The sequence below is a fragment of the Muscardinus avellanarius genome (genome assembly GCF_963383645.1).
Source record: "Muscardinus avellanarius genome assembly, chromosome: 12".
In the NCBI taxonomy this organism is placed as follows: domain Eukaryota; kingdom Metazoa; phylum Chordata; class Mammalia; order Rodentia; family Gliridae; genus Muscardinus; species Muscardinus avellanarius.
In genome coordinates this window covers 5,424,307-5,441,031 of record NC_137798.1, presented here as the reverse complement: position 1 = coordinate 5,441,031, position 16,725 = coordinate 5,424,307, and the positions used below count along the sequence as shown (strand labels likewise).

The 16,725-nt window shown below is 43.6% G+C and overlaps 1 protein-coding gene across 1 annotated transcript in view; it reads right to left on the bottom strand.

Annotated features, from left to right (window-relative positions):
• Window positions 1-1,737: 1,737 nt before the first annotated feature.
• CHP1 (calcineurin like EF-hand protein 1) overlaps window positions 1,738-16,725 on the bottom strand; it is a gene marked incomplete at both ends in the record, with an annotated part of 32,663 nt that continues 17,675 nt past the window's right edge. The window contains 5 exons of the mRNA XM_080707860.1: window positions 1,738-1,791; window positions 1,916-2,038; window positions 2,607-2,668; window positions 8,295-8,422; window positions 10,636-10,716. Coding sequence (XP_080563986.1) covers window positions 1,738-1,791; window positions 1,916-2,038; window positions 2,607-2,668; window positions 8,295-8,422; window positions 10,636-10,716 — 448 coding nt within the window. The remainder of the gene's footprint in view (window positions 1,792-1,915; window positions 2,039-2,606; window positions 2,669-8,294; window positions 8,423-10,635; window positions 10,717-16,725) is intronic.

Sequence of the window (16,725 nt, the reverse complement as noted above, 5' to 3'; positions counted from 1 at the left end):
AACAATTCCCTTCCTAAAAAATTATTTATATATCTTGACTAGCCTTCCAAAGCAAGGGAACAAGAAATGAGTCAGACGAAGTCAGCCAAGGGCTTGCGTATGAATGAACAGTCTCATCTAGACACATAGGATGGCAAAGCCTAATTCAGTGAAGCCTCAGCTAAGCTGCTCTCACAGAGAAGCTGCTCTGCCCAGACAGCCTGTGACCCACCTCACCCTGTGCACCAATGCAAAGCCCCGTGTCTAAGGGTGTCTTTAGGAGGAGCTAGGGCGATACTGTAACCAAGCAGCTAAGGATGCAATACATTCAAGCTTTGGGCTGGGATTAGGAGCTGACCATGGCTTTCAGTATTAACATCTGCCAAGTTTAAAACTCACAGAGAATTTGGTGCAAAACTTCAAGATACTGAAGACCATCTCTAATTCTTTTGGACTAGGATAAGTTAGGCACTTCCATAACACTTGTCTTTCTACTTGGACATGTAAAGTAAAAAGGATTCCAGTGCACTAACACTGAGGCATAAGCCACACGGCAGCGTGTGAACGCAGCAGGTTTCCTAGGGCACACGGCCGACTTGCTCCTAAAGCCACGAGAAGGTCCCCAAGCATATTATCAGAGCTGCCACTTCTGGGTGTAACCCAAAGCTGAACAAACCTACAGACTAAGGACTATTTCTTTTCTTTTCTTTCCTTCCTTCCCTTTCTTTCTTTCTTTTGTATTGGGTATCGAACCCAGAGGCATTCTACCTCTGAGCTATACCCGCAGCCCTTTTTATTTGGAAACAAGGTCTCATTGAGTTTCTGAGTCTGGCCTCAAACCTGCAATCCTCTTGTCTCAGCCTTGCAAGTGCTGGGATTGCAGGAGTGTGCCACCCTCATGGCTCATGACTGTTTTCTGAGTAGTGAATACTGCACTGACAAGAAAAGCACATAGGTAGGTGGGTAGACAATCAGAGGCTAGAGGTAGAGTGACCCGGGCAAGCCATCTGGAAGCTGGCTCTCCATTTTGCTCCAAGGCTACCTTTTAGAAGGACATCATCCAGAAGCTTTTGATAACAAAGCAGTGCAGGGGACCAAGGGAGGGTCACATTCTTCCAGGAGCAGTGCTGGTTACTGAAAAGCTCCTGGAAGGGCAACATCCCGGAGACCCCTGTAAGAGTGAAGGTAGATAAGAACTGCCAGACCACTGAACTATCCTGCCAAGTCAGAAACAGGGTTAACAGGCCGCGTTTGGATGCCAAGTAGAACATAGGGATTTTTGAGGCTCAATTAAAAGCAGGAGGCTGAAAGACCAAGTGCACAGTGAATGGGCTGCCGGGAAGGGGGCGGCAGGGGATGCAGGCGCATGCTGAGGCCTCGCTGGGGAAGGCAGCGGGGCTGGGGGCTCCATCCCGCGAGAGCTTGGCTGGCTGGTTCTTGGCATATTCCCACTCTTGTTCTCGGGCTAGATGGATCTGTGGCATTCGGCAGCAGAACAGGGGAAGATGGTATTTCTAAGTGGAGAACCAGTGGGTGGATACTGAACAGAAACAGACTGGGTGTACCATTCTGTAATGCCCTGTTTATACACCAAAGGCAGTTTTGTGCGGACAGAACATGTTTGGGGTTGTCATGCAACAGCAGTAGTACTTTGGAAGAAAGAGAATGATGGGCAGAGGTGGGGCTGGTGGACAGGAGGACTCTTTAAGTTCCAGTTCTTATATACTAGGAAGCAGGGAACAGTTTGGTCTCTGTCCTTTAGTGAAGAAATCGGATGCTCATTTTCTGTTCTACGTCTACCTTCTCCAAAACCTGAGGTTAAAAACAAACAACAGTTACAAAGATCCTAACAGTTCCAAGCATTTTTCTAAATAATGGTTTCCCCCTCCCTCCTGTGCAGCAGAATTTAACTCTTTCAAATCAAGAGGTGATCTACCTTAACAAATTCTGTGAAAGATATGGCACTGTCCCCGTCCTGGTCGGCCTCCTGGATGGTCCTGTCTGCAATGCTGCCCAGCTGCTCATCTGAGATATTCACTCCAACCATCATTCGTAGTACCTACAAGTTCAAGAGCCAGGCATCACAAGGGGCCTTGGGAGTGAGAGACTCTTCTGCTAAGATTAAAAATAAAGACACTGTCGGGCGCGGTGGCGCACACTTGTAATCCCAGCACTCGGGAGGCTGAGACCTGGAGGATCGTGGTTTGCAGACAGCCTCAGCTACTTAGGCCCTCTGCAACTCGGTGAGACCCAGTTTCAAAATAAAGAATAAAAATTAGGGCAGGGGGTGTAGCTCGGAGGTCAAATGCCCCTGGGTTCCATCCCCAGACTTCTGTTTTCCTTCGTGGGGGCCTCCCTAAATTGCTGAGGCGGTCCTTCCCTGTGATCCACTTGTCTCAGCTCCCCAGATAGCTAGTTAGCATTTAAATAGTGAAGAGACCCATCTGTGAGGATTCAAGAAAGCCACTTGAAGTTTCCCAGGTCACCTGCTCTGCCTTTTATCTCTGTCAGGCCTCTATACATAGCAAGTATTAAAGAAATACTTATGAAGGAAAGAACAGTTCTTCCCCACAAAACTCAACAGCCAGGGCACAAAACACAAACTGTGCTGGAGCTTGCCCACATACCTGTAGCAGCTCGTCACGGGAGATCTTGTCATCTTTATCCAAATCATACAGTCGGAAAGCAACTGGTCGGGAGAAGCAAAAGGTCAGGCCAATTCTGTAGTGTTCTGCTTCTTTTTTTTTTCCCCCAGTACTGGGGATGGAAGGAACCCAGGAACATTCTACCTCCGAGCTGCATGCCCAGACCTATTTTTTATTCTTTATTTTGAAACCAGGTCTCACTGAGTTGCAGAGGGCCTCACTAAGTAGCTGAGGCTGTCCGTGAACCGCGATTCTCTGGCCTTCCGAATGCTGGGATTACAAGCGTAAGCCACCATGCCTGGCTTGTTCTGCTCTTTTTTAAGAAACCAAACATGTAAAAAACATTAGGCAGAAAACTGATGGACAATCAACAGATTGTTCCAGGTGGCATGGCGGCACAGACCTGTAATCCCAGAATTTAAGAGGCCGAGATAGGAAGACTGCACGTTCATGGCCAGCCTCAGCGACTTATCAAAACTCTCAGCACCCTAGCTAGATCCTGTCTCAAAATAAAAAGAACTTGGGGTGTACTTTGGAGGCAGAATACCCTTGGGTGTCCAATCCCCAGCAACACACACACACACACACACACACACACACACACACACACACGGTTTTCCCAAGACAAATGCCATTACTTGTAGAAAAACTTTTTTTCAGTACCGGGGATGGAACCCAGGGGCATTCTACCTCTGAGCTACACCCCCAGACCTATTTTATATTCTTTATTTTGAAACGGTCTCACTGAGTTGCAGAGGGCCTCACTAAGTAAATGAGGCTGTCTGTGAACCGTGATCCTCCTGTCTCAGTCTCCCAAATGCTGGGATTACAAGCATGGGCCACCATGCCCGGCTTATTTGTATAACTTTTAAAGCATTAATATTTTAAAAATTGGCCAGGTGTGGTGGCACACGCTTGTAATCCCCACGCTTGGGAGGCGGAGACAGGAGGATTACGCAGGTTCAAATCCAACCGTTTGCTCTGGCTTAAGAGACCCTGTTTCCAAATGAAAATATAAAAATAGGTCTGGAGTGTAACCCGGAGGTAGAAGGGCTTCCAGGAACCCCAGTACCACAAAAAAAAAATTTTTTTTTTAATTAAAACTGGGTGTAGTGATGCAAGTTGTAATGCCAGTACCTAAAAGGCTGAGACAGAAAGACTGCATGTTTGTGACCACACTCAGCAACTTAGTGAGGCCATTTTCAACTTCATGAGATCTTGTTCCAAAATAAAAAATAAAATAGGGCTACAGGTGTAGCTCACAGGAAGAATGCCCTTGGGTTCAATACCCAGAACCAGAAAAAAGAAAATAGACACTGAAGAAAAAAAAAAAAGAAAGAAAGAAAAGACACTGAGACTGGATAGCATTTAGATTTGAGGAAATACTGTTTCTCTTCCAGCAATTCAGAACTGCATAAAACGATAAAGTCAAATGTTCCTTTTCAGCTGTGCCTGGTTGCGCATGCTTGTAAACTCAGTATTTGGAAGGCTGAGACAGGAGGATCACTGGTTCAAAGTCAGCCTCAGTATTTAGTGAGGCTCTCAGCAACTTAGCAAGACCATGTTTCCAAATAAAAAATAAAAATATGGCAGGGGGTATAGTCCAGAGGTAGAAGGTTCCTAAGTTTTACCCCAAGTAACATACATACCAGGCAGTTTTATTACCCTTTATGTTTTTGTTTTTTTGCAGTACTGGGGACAGAACCCAGGGGCATTCTACCTCCGAGCTACACTTCCAGCCTGAGTTTTTATTCTTTATTATGAAACAGGGTCTTTCTCACTGAGTTGCAAAGGGCCTCATTAAGTAATTGAGGCTGTCCTTGAACCCGAGATTCTCCTGTCTCAGTCTTCCTGTTGCAAATGCTGGGATTACGTGCGTGTGCCACCACACCAACACCCTTTTATGTTACATTAACAAACCTCAAACAAACACCAACCCTTTTTGGTTACGTAAGTTAGGTTACTTTATACAACTCATTAATTCTACCCTGCACCGCTCAAAGAAAACCAACAACGAGAGTCACACAGGTAGGACAGGTACCAGGAGAGATGAGTACACAGTGTTGCTCTAGGATACAGTTTCTGTGGCAAATCTGAGCTGAATTTATGCCCCTGGGTTCCATCCCAAGTGCAAAAAAAAAAAAAAAAAAAAAACCCTCGGTTTTCACAGTATTGCTGAAGAGGTTTTGTGTGTATGTGTGTGTGTGTGTGTGTGTGTGTGTGTGTGTGTGTGTGTGTCTGTGTGGGGTACTGGGAATTAAACCAGAAGCATTTTGCTTCTGAGCTACACCCCAGCCTTTTTTTTTTTTCCGTTTACCAGGGATGGAACCCAGGGCATTTCCACCTCTGAGCTACTCCACTAGACTTATTTTATATTCTGTATTTTGAAACAGGGTCTCACTGAGTTGCAAAGGGACTCCTAAGGAGCTGAGGCTGTCCACAAACAATGATCTGCCTGTCTCAGCCCTCCAAATGCTGGGATTACAAGTGTGCACCACCACGCCTGGTGGCTTATTTTGAAACAGGGTCTCGCTAAATTGTGGAGGGCCTCAGTAGCTGAGGCTGGCTGTGAACCTGTGATCCTCCCGTCTCAGCCTCCCAAGTTCTGGGATTGCAGGTGTGTGCCATCATACTGGAAGAAGAGCTACTGTATAAAAATGTAACACTGGCTAATTCTGTAGGCACATGAGAAATGAGTACTCTGAGGAGGCGACTGTCTTATCATAGAGCTGATTTTAGAGTAAAGTGGATCTACTTCCTGTGGACTGGGAACACATCGAGGGCTTGAGAGAAGAACGGACATTTAAGGCAGAAGTATTATTAGGAAGAGAGATATAAGAGCAAGCCGGGCGTGGTGGTGCACATTGGTAATCCCGGTACTTGGGAGGCTGAGACGGGGGATCGTAGATTCAAGGCCTGCCTCAGCTACTCAGTGAGACCCTCCACAACTTAGCAAGACCCTGCTTCAAAATAAAAAGATAAAATAGGGTTGGGGGTAGCTAAAAGGTAGAACCCTCTGGGATTCAATCCCTAGCATATACCGCAATATATAAATAAAAATAAAAATAAAAAGGTAGAACATGGATGAATTATCTAAAAGTTTAAATATCCCTGCCACCTCTGATTTTAAAAAATGAAACACTAAAAGCTGAAGTATGGTTTTTCAAAAAATTAGAAAAAGCTAATATATTTTTAATTTTATTTATTTATTTGTGGTACTGGGGTGGAACCCAGGGGCGTTTCTATCTCCAGGCTATACTCCCAGACATATTTTATACTTTATTTGGAAACAGGTCTCACTAAGTTGCTGAGAGCCTCACTAAGTAGCTGAGGCTGGCTTCGAACCTGTACCATCCTCCTGTCTCAGCCTCCCAAGTACTGGGATTACAAGTGTGCGCCACTACGCCTAGCCATCTAATATATTTTTTAAATAATTCAGGAGAGAGACATTAGTTGGGCAAGAATTTTTCCAATATTTTTGTTTTCTTTCATTTGTTTAAATGAATAACTATCTTTAACCATATTTGAGAGTTTGTATGTTTAGGAGGTTTGGATACCAAGGGAAGGGAGGCAAGAATCTTAACTATTCCTAAAGAAATATGTAGCCAGGAGTGGTGGCACATCCTATAATCTCAGTACTTGGGAGGCTAAGATGGGCCAGCCTCAGATAAGACAGCCGGGCATGGTGGTACACGCTTGTAATCCCCGCGCTTGGGAGGCAGAGACAGGAGGATCGCACAGGTTCGAAGCCAGCCACGCGTGCTGGCTTAGGAGACCCTGTTTCCAAATTTAAAAAAAATGTAAAAATAGGTCTGGGAGTGTAGCCCAGAGGTAGAAGGGCTTCCAGGAACCCCAGTACCACCAAAAATAAATAAATAAATATTAAATAAAAAATAAATTAAAAAAATAAATAAAAATAAGACAGGGCTAGACAGGCACCTTTGTAAAAGAAGTCTTAGTTTATAGCTTATGGGGCGTGGTGGCACACGCTTGTAATCCCCGCGCTTGGGAGGCAGAGACAGGGGGATCACGCAGGTTCTTAGCCAGCCTTGCTGGTTTATATAAAAAAAATAGGTGTCTGGGAGTGTAGCCCAGAAGTAGAAGGGTTTCCAGCAACTCCAGTACCACCAAAAAAAAAAAAAAAGAGAGAGAGAGAGAAGAAAGTCTTAGCTCAAGCAATTTCATTACAACTGGTATTGAAAGAAAGAGAAATTTAATGTTAACTTCCCAGAGAAGTGTTGTAAGGGATTGGGCAATATTGCATGAACCAACAAGGGCAGGAGGGAAATCTATAAGTAGCCAAAGAAAAGGAGGCAAAAGGCACAGGGACAAAAATCAACTCTTGCACTGATCCAGCTGTCTGTTCCTCCTGAAGTCACATCCCATGTGGACGAACTCCTTATATGGGCAGAGGACTGCCATTACTCCTTCTATGTGGGGCTGGGTGTTTCCCACTACTGTCACTTAGTACTTACTACAGTGCCTGGCACACAGTAGACACTCAATCATTGAGATGCTAATAACAGGAGGCCACAGTATTGAGCACCTAGTAGGTGTCTGGGACTATTTTAAGTGCTTACATAATGCCGGGCGTGGTGGTGCACACTTGTAATCCCAGTGCTTGGGAGGCTGAGACAGGAGGATTGCACAGGTTCGCAGCCAGCCTTGTTGGCTTAAGAGACCCTGTTTCCAAATAAAAAATATAAAATAGGAGCCGGGCGTGGTGGCGCACACTTGTAATCCCCGCGCTTGGGAGGCTGAGACAGGAGGATCCCACAGGTTCGAAGCCAGCCTTGACTACTGAGGCTCTCAGCAATTTAGTGAGACCCTGTTTACAAATAAAATATATTAAAAAATAGGTCTGGGAGTGTAGCCCAGGGGTAGAAAAGCCCCTAGGTTCCACCCTCAGTACCACACACACACACACAAAAGTACTTACATATACAGTTATTTTTTTTGGTGTATGTGGTACTGGGGGATAAACCCAGGGGTGTTCTACCTCTGGGCAACACCCCCAGCTCCCACCTTTTTTTTTTTTTTTTTTTTTAAATAAGTTAGAGCTGAGCGCAGTGGTACATACCTGTAATCTCTACTTGGAAGGCTGACACAGGAGGATTGCAGGTTCAAGGACAGCTTCAGCTATTTACTGAAACTCCTATCAAACTAGTGAGACCCTGTTTCCAAATAAGAAATGAAATAGGGCTGGAGGTGTAGCTCGGAGGTAGAATGCCTCTAGGTTCAATCCCCAGTACCACAGAAAGAAAAAAAAAAAGAAAGGAAATAAGTAACCACACGCTGGCCTCAAACCTGTGATCCTCCTGCCTCAGTCTCCCAAGTACTGAAATGACAGGTGTGTACCACTATACCTGACTGTACATACATAGATTAACTTATTTAATCCTTAGAGCAGTGTGTAGAGGCCCTTAATATTCTCTTTGCAGAAGAGGAAACTGAAGCTCAGAGATCTTAAGTGTTTAAAGTTCCATAGCAAAAAAAAAATAAAATAAAATAAAGTGGTACAGTTGGGACTCAAACGCTGCCAGCTTAGCGCCAGCGTTTGAGCACTTAAACCCTCTGCTTTTGAAAATGTTCTTCAAAGGATGAGTCAGTAAATGAACGATCTGGAAAGCACGAAAGCAACTGTGCTAAGCCAGAGGCGCAGCCCCTTACAGTGCAGCTTGTTGCTCCGGCTGTTGAGTGGCTCCGGTCCGTTCACATCTTTGCTCTTCTCGTTATCCTCAATGGGTCGGAAATGTGCCAAAGTCCTCATGAAGCCACGGAAGTTCACCTGGTCCTCGCTGATTAGAAAATGTAATAAACAGAACATGCCAGTCAGGGTGGGTTTTGTGTACTGAGGTTCTGGGAATCAAACCCAGGGTCTCGTACATACTATGCAGGTGTCCTGCCACTGAGCAACATCCCTAGCTCCAGGTGATCATGTCTTATGAACTCAAGATATGGGAAACGCATTCAGTTATAGTAGCCTGAAGTCCAGTTAACAAAGTTTTTTCCATATGCATGGTACTTTAGCGCTCATAAAATATCACCATTTAAAGCCGGGCGTGGTGGCGCACGCTTGTAATCCCCGCGCTTGGGAGGCGGAGACAGGAGGATCGCGCAGGTTCAAAGCCAGCTGCGCCGGCTTAAGAGACCCTGTTTCCAAATAAAAATATAAAATAGGTCTGGGAGTGTACCCCAGAGGTAGAAGGGCTTCCAGGAACCCCAGTACCACCAAAATATGTGTGTGTGTGTGTGTGTGTGTGTGTGTGTGTATCACCATTTAAGCCTCATCCTGACCACGAGAGGTATGTGGTATTATTTCCATTTACTTATAAATGATTAACGAAACTTAAGAGAGCTAACAAGACTTACTAAGCTCAGAGTTAGTAACTGTATTTACTTACACCTCTTTTTCATAAAAGAGAGTTAGACTAGTGCCAGGGCTACAGTTAGGAGAGCCAGCACTTGGACTCTGCTTTTTGTTCGTTTGTTTGTTTGTTTTGGTAGTGGTACTGGGGGTGGAACCCAAGGGCCTTCTACCTCCGGGCTATACTCCCAGACCTATTTTATACTTTATTTGGAAACAGGGTCTCACTAAGTTGCTGAGAACCTCACTAAGTAGCTGAGGCTGGCTTTGAACCTGTGTGATCCTCCTGTCTCAGTCTCCCAAGCGCAGGGATTACAAGCGTGCGCCACCACGCCCGGCTACCAGCACTAGGGATTAGAAGGGTGCACCACCATGCCTGACTATTTTTATTTTTAAATGTAGCTATAAGAAAATATATAATTAAGCAGAACATAGTGATGCATTCCTGTAAGGCCAGTACTTGGGAGGATGAGGCAGGAAGATTGCAGGTTCAAAGCCAGCCCTGGCAACTTAGTGAGGCTCTCAGAGACTTTGAGAGATCTTGTTTCCAAATAAAAAATAAAATAGGACTGGGGATGTAGCTTGAAGGTAGAATGCACCTGGGTTCCACCCCCAGCATCACCAAAAAAAAAAAAAAAGAAAAGAAAAAATATAACTATATTAAGGTTTAAGAGAAAGAGTACATAAATGAGGCAAAATGTTAACAATAAAAGATACACGTGGGTAAAACTTACACAGGAATTCCTTGTAATATTTTTTAACTTTTGCAAACTTTTCTGTAAATTTGACATTATTTCCAAAAGTTTTTTTTAAAGCCTAGTTTTACATCAAACAGATTAAAGATGAATTTTGAAAATAGGGTCACATATATATATTGATTTACTTTTATTTTTAATTTTTGCATTACTGGGGATTGAATCAGGAGCATTCTACGTCTATATTACACCCCAGCCCTATTTTACTCTCTCTCTCATCTTTTTTTCTTTTTTTGGTGGCACTGGGGATGAAATCCAGGGGCATTCCACCTCCAAGCTACACCCCCAGCCCTATTTTTTATTCTTTAGTTTGAAACCGGGTCTCACTGATTTGCAAAGGGCCTCGCTAAGCAGCAGCTGAGGCTGTCCGTGAACCGCGATCCTCCGGTCTCAGCCTCCAGAATGCTGGGATTCCAAGCGTGCGCCACCACGCCCGGCTCTTTATTCTTTATTTTGAAACAGGGTCTCACTGAGTTACAGAGGGCCTCACTAATTAGCTGAGACTGTCTGCAAACCTCAACCCTCCCATCAGCCTCTCAAATGCTGAGACTACAAGCGTATACCACCATGCTCGGCTGTTTTATTCTTTATTTGGAAACAAGGTCTTGCTAGGTTAATGAGTCTTACTACTTGCTGAGACTGTTCTCAAACCTGCAGAATCCTCCTATCTCTGCCTCCCAAGTATTGGGATTACAAACATGCACCAACATGCCTGGCTTATAAATAAAGAGGGAGAACAGAAGAGATAATAGAGATACAACCAAAGTAGGGGTGCCCCACCTGACTTGTGGAATAGGCATGAGATGACTCAGCCAAAATCATTCCAGATCAGCAATGAATTAAGATGAGACAGTCAAAGGAAGGAGGTCCGACAACTGGCCTGACTCACCCCTCGGGAAAGAAGGCATTGATGATCCGGTCCCCTAACGGGTTGATAGCAAGTTCTGGAATCCTCTGGAAATCTTCACGGCTGCCAAGAGAATCAGTTTGGGTTAGAGACCACGGGGCCTTTGGCATGAACTCCTTTAGTGAGAAACAGAGCAAGCCAACAAGAACATTACCTCCTGGAATTTACTTCTATGACAAATTACACCAAAGAATTGCAAAGAATGGTACTGCAATAGTTGCCAAGTGCTTCTTCCATCAATTCAGGTGGAAGATGTCATGCGTGTGTGTGTGTGTGTGTGTGTGTGTGTGTGTGTGTTTGCGCGCGCGCAGGTGTATGTTATTGGGAATTAAACCCAGGGGCATTCTTCTTCTGATGTATACTCCCAGCCTGATTTTATTTTTATATCAAAACAGGGTCTTGCTAGGTTGGTGAAAGTCTCACTACCTGCTGAGGCTGCCCTTGAACTTCCTGTCTCGGCCTCTGAGGTACTGGGATCACCAGCTTGCACTACCATGTCCGGCAAGAAGCCACATTTGACTATGCCACATTCCAATGAATTGAGCACACAGGTTACGTCAATAAACCAACTGACAGGGAAATAGTAAGCTGTTTCTTAGTAAATGATTCCCTGAGCATTGTTATTTTGTGCCACGGAGCTTTGAATATAGGGGCAAAAGTTTCCAGGAACCTCCACCTCCTAGTTAAGATCACAAGCAAACAGGAAATGGAAGGAACTCTTGGGTGACGTTTACATTCAAGGAAAAACGTGACAGCTGGTTTCCATACTTCCAGCGTTTTCTCAATTCCCTTCTACAGAAGAGAGACAAAGAAGCAGTTAGCCCGTGAACATGACAAGAGCAGCCAACCTCTCGTCAAGGGCAGGAGACTGTGGTGAAGTGATGAACATTAGTACCTGGCGTGCACCGTGCACCTGTCTGGGTGGCTCTAACTTGGTTTACATGCATTATCTCATTTCTTTATGCCAGTGCTCAGCTCTACTGTTCTAGAGCTGAGGAAATACAGTCCTTGAGATAAAGGGACTTTTGCCCTTGCCACAAACTGAGAGACAGAATTCTGATTTAAATTCAAGCCTGTAAATGAAACTGTATATTCTTTTTCTAAAAAGCACATTTCTTTCCCATGTTGACCTTCTTTTTTTTCTTTCTTTCTCCTTTTTTTGTGGTACTAGGGATTGAACCCAGGGGTATTCTACCCCTGAACTCTACTCCCAGCAGTATTTGTTTTACTTTGAAGTAGAGTCTCAATAAATTGCTGTGAGATGGTTTCAAACCTCTGATTCTCCTGAGTCCTTCTCTCCCATGTACTGAGATTATAGGCATGCCACACTACACCCAGTTTTTCTTTTTTTTGCAATACTGTTGGTTGAACCCAGAGGTATTCTACCTCCAAGTTACACTCCCAGCCCTATTTTTCTGTACCTAGATTCTAGGTTAAACTTTTTTTTTTTTTTTTTTTTTTTTTTTTTTTTGCAGTACTAGGGATGGAACCCAGGGCATTCAACCTCCGAGCATCATCCCCAGCCCTATTTTTTGTTCTTTATTTTGAAACAGGGTCTCACTGAGTTGCAAAGGACCTCACTAAGTAGCTGAGGCTGGCCTTGAACTGCTATCCTCCTGTCTTAGCCTCCCAAGTGCTGGGATTACAAGCTTGAGCCACCACGCTCAGGCCCTATTTTTTATTCTTTATTTTGAAACAGGGTCTCGCTGAGTTCCAAAGATCCTCATTAAGTAGCTGAGGCTGTCCGCGAACCACAATCCTCTGGTCTCAGCCTCCCAATGTTGGAATTACAAATGTGTGCCACCACGCTCAGCCTATTTTATTTTTAATATAAATCAAGGTCTTATGAGGTTGATGAGAGTCTCATTACTTGCTTATGCTGTACTTGAATCTGTGGTCCTCCTGTCTCAGCCTCCCAAGTACTAGCATTACAAATGTGCACCACCTTGCTCTGTTTAAATAATTTTTTTTTTTTTTTTTGAGATGGAGTCTCATTATACTGCGCAGACTGCCTTGGAATTCTGGACTCAAATGAACCTGTTTCTGAGAAAACTATAGATGCATGGGACATTGCCTGGCTTGACTTTTTAGTAGGGGTGTGTGTGTGTGTGTGTGTGTGTGTGTGTGTGTGTTACTGGGGAATGAACCCAGAGGCATTCTACCTCTGAGCTACATCCCCACATCTATTTTTATTTTATTTTGAAAGTGTTTTTCTAGTTTGATGAGACTCTTAGTACGTGCCGAGGCTGTCCTTGAACTCCATCCTCCTGTCTCAGCCTCCCAAACTCTGAGATTACAAGTGTGTGCCATCATGCCTTGCTGCAAAACTTTGTTTCAAAATAAAAAATAAAATGGGGTGGGGTATAACTCACAGGTAGATTGCCTCTGGGACAGATATAACACACACACCAAAAAATAAATAAATGAATAAGTAAACAAAATACAGTACGTAAGCAGAGGGAAGAGGGGAAGGGCGAGATTGTTATACATCATAAGGGCTAATGAGACAAGACTAAACTCAATGCAGGATCCCTTGGACTACGGAATAAACTGCTCTAAAGGACATTATTGGAAGATAAGTGAAACATGAAATATATAGAATATTACATAATAAGTCCTCAATCAAAATGCAAACTGATCTGAGAAAGTCCTTATCATATGAAATGAACTCTGACGTATGTGACATAGCAGTAACAATCAGCAATGGTTATCAGATATATAAAAGTTCTTTGTACTATTACTGTCCACATGAATGCCAATGTTCTTTAAGTCTGAAACGATTTTCAAATAAACAGTTAAAAAATACATTTGAGCCGGGCGTGGTGGCGCATGTTTGTAATCCCCGTGCTTGGGAGGCTGAGACAGGAGGATCGCGCAGGTTCGAAGCCAGCCTCAGCTACTTAGTGAGGCTCTCAGCAACTTAGTGAGACCCTGTTTCCAAATAAAATATAAACTAGGTCTGGGAGTGTAGCCCGGAGATAAAAAGCCTCTGGGTTCTACCCCAAGTACCAGCAAAATAAATAAATTGGTGAATTAATTAATTAATTTGAACAAATCTGATGCCAACCTCTAAGAAGTTTACTGTGTGTTTGGGGGGAGGGGCACCTCTGAGCAAAAACCCCAGCCTGACTGAGGGCCTTGCTAAGTTGTCAAAGCTGGCTTCAAACCTAAGATCCTCCTGTCTCAGCTGGGATTACAAGTGTGCGCCACCACGCCCAGCTTTCTAAGAAGTTTACTAAGAGAAGATATAAAAACAAAACAAAACCATATGGCTTTAGCTTTTTCACACTGAATGCTAACAGAGGCAGAAGATCAGGAATGCTCTGCTTTTACTCAGTAGTCCCGACACTGTTTTTCTTGTGGTTTAACGTATAGAGGATACTTATTTCAACAGCTCAGCCCTATCACATCGGGTAATGGGTAGAAACTGACTAGTGACCTGAGTACAAAACCCTAGAAAAGTGGATTTTAATCTTCCTTGGGACTTAGGGTAATAATTTTTATTTCAATGAATGAGCCAAAAGAAGCCATTCAAAACTGGATTGCTTAAGATAACAGAAGATAAGGAAACTGCCTGTGGTGGCACGGGTTTGTAATCCCAGTACTTGGAAGGCTGAGAGAGGAGGATCACAGGTTCGAGGCCAGTCTCAGCAACTTGTGGGGCCCTGTGCAACTTAGCAAGACCCTGTCTCAAAGAATAAAGCCCGACGTGGGGGTACACGCTTCTAATCCAGCAATTAGGAGGCTGAAACAGGAGGATCGCAGATTGAGGACAGACTCAGCTACTATCTAGTGAAGGCCCTTTGCAACTCAGTGAGACCCTGTTTCAAAATAAAGAATAAAAAATAGGGCTGGGGGAGTAGCTTGGAAGTAGAATGCCCCTGTGTTCCATCCCTAGTACAGCAAAAAGAGTAAAACAAAACAAAAAAGAAAAGAAAATAGGGCTGAGGGTGTAGCTTGAAGGTAGAATGCCCCTGGGTTCAATCCCCAGTAACACACACACACACACACAAAAAAAAAAAAAAAAAAAAGAAAAAAAAAGAAAAAAAAATAGGGCTGGGGCACCCACACACACAAAAAAGGAAAATTACTGAGGTCCTGATTATTTAATTCAATAAATACTTAACTTTTATTGCATAATCTGTCCTATCATACAAAGTCCACTTAAAATGTAGCTTTTCTTGTTTGACACAGGTCTAAGGGCTGTTTGAACTGCAGGACCACATATTTCAGTTTAATGTCTTATAGTATTAATTTTAGCTGAGAATACTCACTGTTTAAACATCAGATCGCCTATCAAGTGGTTGTACATCCTGTCCTGAATCTCTCAATAATAAGGTCTAGATTTGGACTTCCAACATCGATAAAAACCTAAACCCTGCCCCCCTTTGATACTATTTACCTCTAGTCTGAGTATTTAATTTGTATTCGCAAGATGGTTCCAGTCACAGACCAGAAATACTATTCAAAACACCAGGCAGGGCACGATGGCACGTACCTGTAATTCCAGTACTGGGAGGCCGAGACAGGAGGATTACAAGTTCAATGCCGGCCTTTGCAACTTGGCAAGGCTCTCTGTAGCTTAGTGAGACCATTTCAAATAAATCTGTTAACTTAGTGAGACCATTTCAAATAAAAAGATGAAAGAGTAGGGTATAGCTCAAAGTTATAACACCTCTGAGTTCTAGCCTCAGTACCACACACACAAAAAGAAAAAACCTAATCAACTGATAAACAATATTCAAACAACCACGGAGCCTGTGCAGACGAGAGATCATCTGGGCGGCTACTCCAAGAGTTAGCACTTAAGATTGCCACCCATGCAAATCCAACAGTGGGAATAAATGGTCTAATGTGGCCTAATGTGGATGTGTGTGCTCATTACAAAACATACCGATACTATATTCAGCATCATAGCTTACCTAGGAAAAACATTCCTGAAAGATTTTTTGAGAAAAAGACATTGTTATTAGTAGGGAAGTCATGAGAATAGTTTCATTCATATCTTTTTTTTTTTTTTTTTTTTTTTTTTGCAGTACTGGGGATTAAACCCAGGAGCATTCTAACTCTGAGCTATATCCCTAGCCCTATTTTCTTTTTCTTTTTTCTTTTTTTTGGTGGTACTGGGGTTCCTGGAAACCCTTCTACCCCTGGGCTACACTCCCAGACCTATTTTAATTTATTTGTTTGTTTGTTTGTTTATTTACTTTGGTGGTACTGGGGTTCCTGGAAGCCCCTCTACCTCCAGGCTATACCCCCAGACCTATTTCATATTTTTATCTGGAAATAGGGTCTCTTAAGTCAGCCCTGGCTGGCTTCTAACCTGCGTGATCCCCTGTCTCCGCCTCCCAAGCGTGGAGATTACAAGCGTGTGCCACCGCGCCCAGCTATTTTTTTAAATTTTTAAAACAGGGTTTTACTAAGTTGCTTAGGTTGGCCATGAATCTGTGATCTCAGTTTTCCAAGTGTTATGATTATAGGAGTGCACTTCCACACCCGGGTGTTTTTCACAAATTTTTAATACAATACCTATTGACAGACTAAGAAATTTACTGCTCTGGAAATTTACATAATCTGGAGACAGGTGTAGTGGCACATGCCTGTAATCATCCCAGTACTTGGGAGACTGAAAAAAGAGGATCATGGGTTCAAGGTCTGTCCCAGTAACTTGGTGAGGCCCTCTGCAACTTAGTGAGACTTTGTTTCCAAATAAAAATAAAATAGGGATAGGAGTGTAACTCAGTTCAATCTCCAGTACTCCCTACACACACACACACACACACACACACACACACACACACACACACTACTTTTTTTTTTTTTTTTTGGTGGTACTAGGGGTGGAACTTGGAGGCTTTTCTACCTCTGGGTTATACTCCCAGACCTTTTTCTATTTTATTTGGAAACAGGGTCTCACTGAGTTGCTGAGAGCCTCGCTAAGTAGCTGAGGCTGGCTTCGAACCCGTGTGATCCTCCTGTCTCAGCCTCCCAAGCGCGAGGATTACAAGCGTGCGCCACCACACCCGGCATCACAGAATACTTTGAAATAAATTTCTAAAAATATTTTAAAGA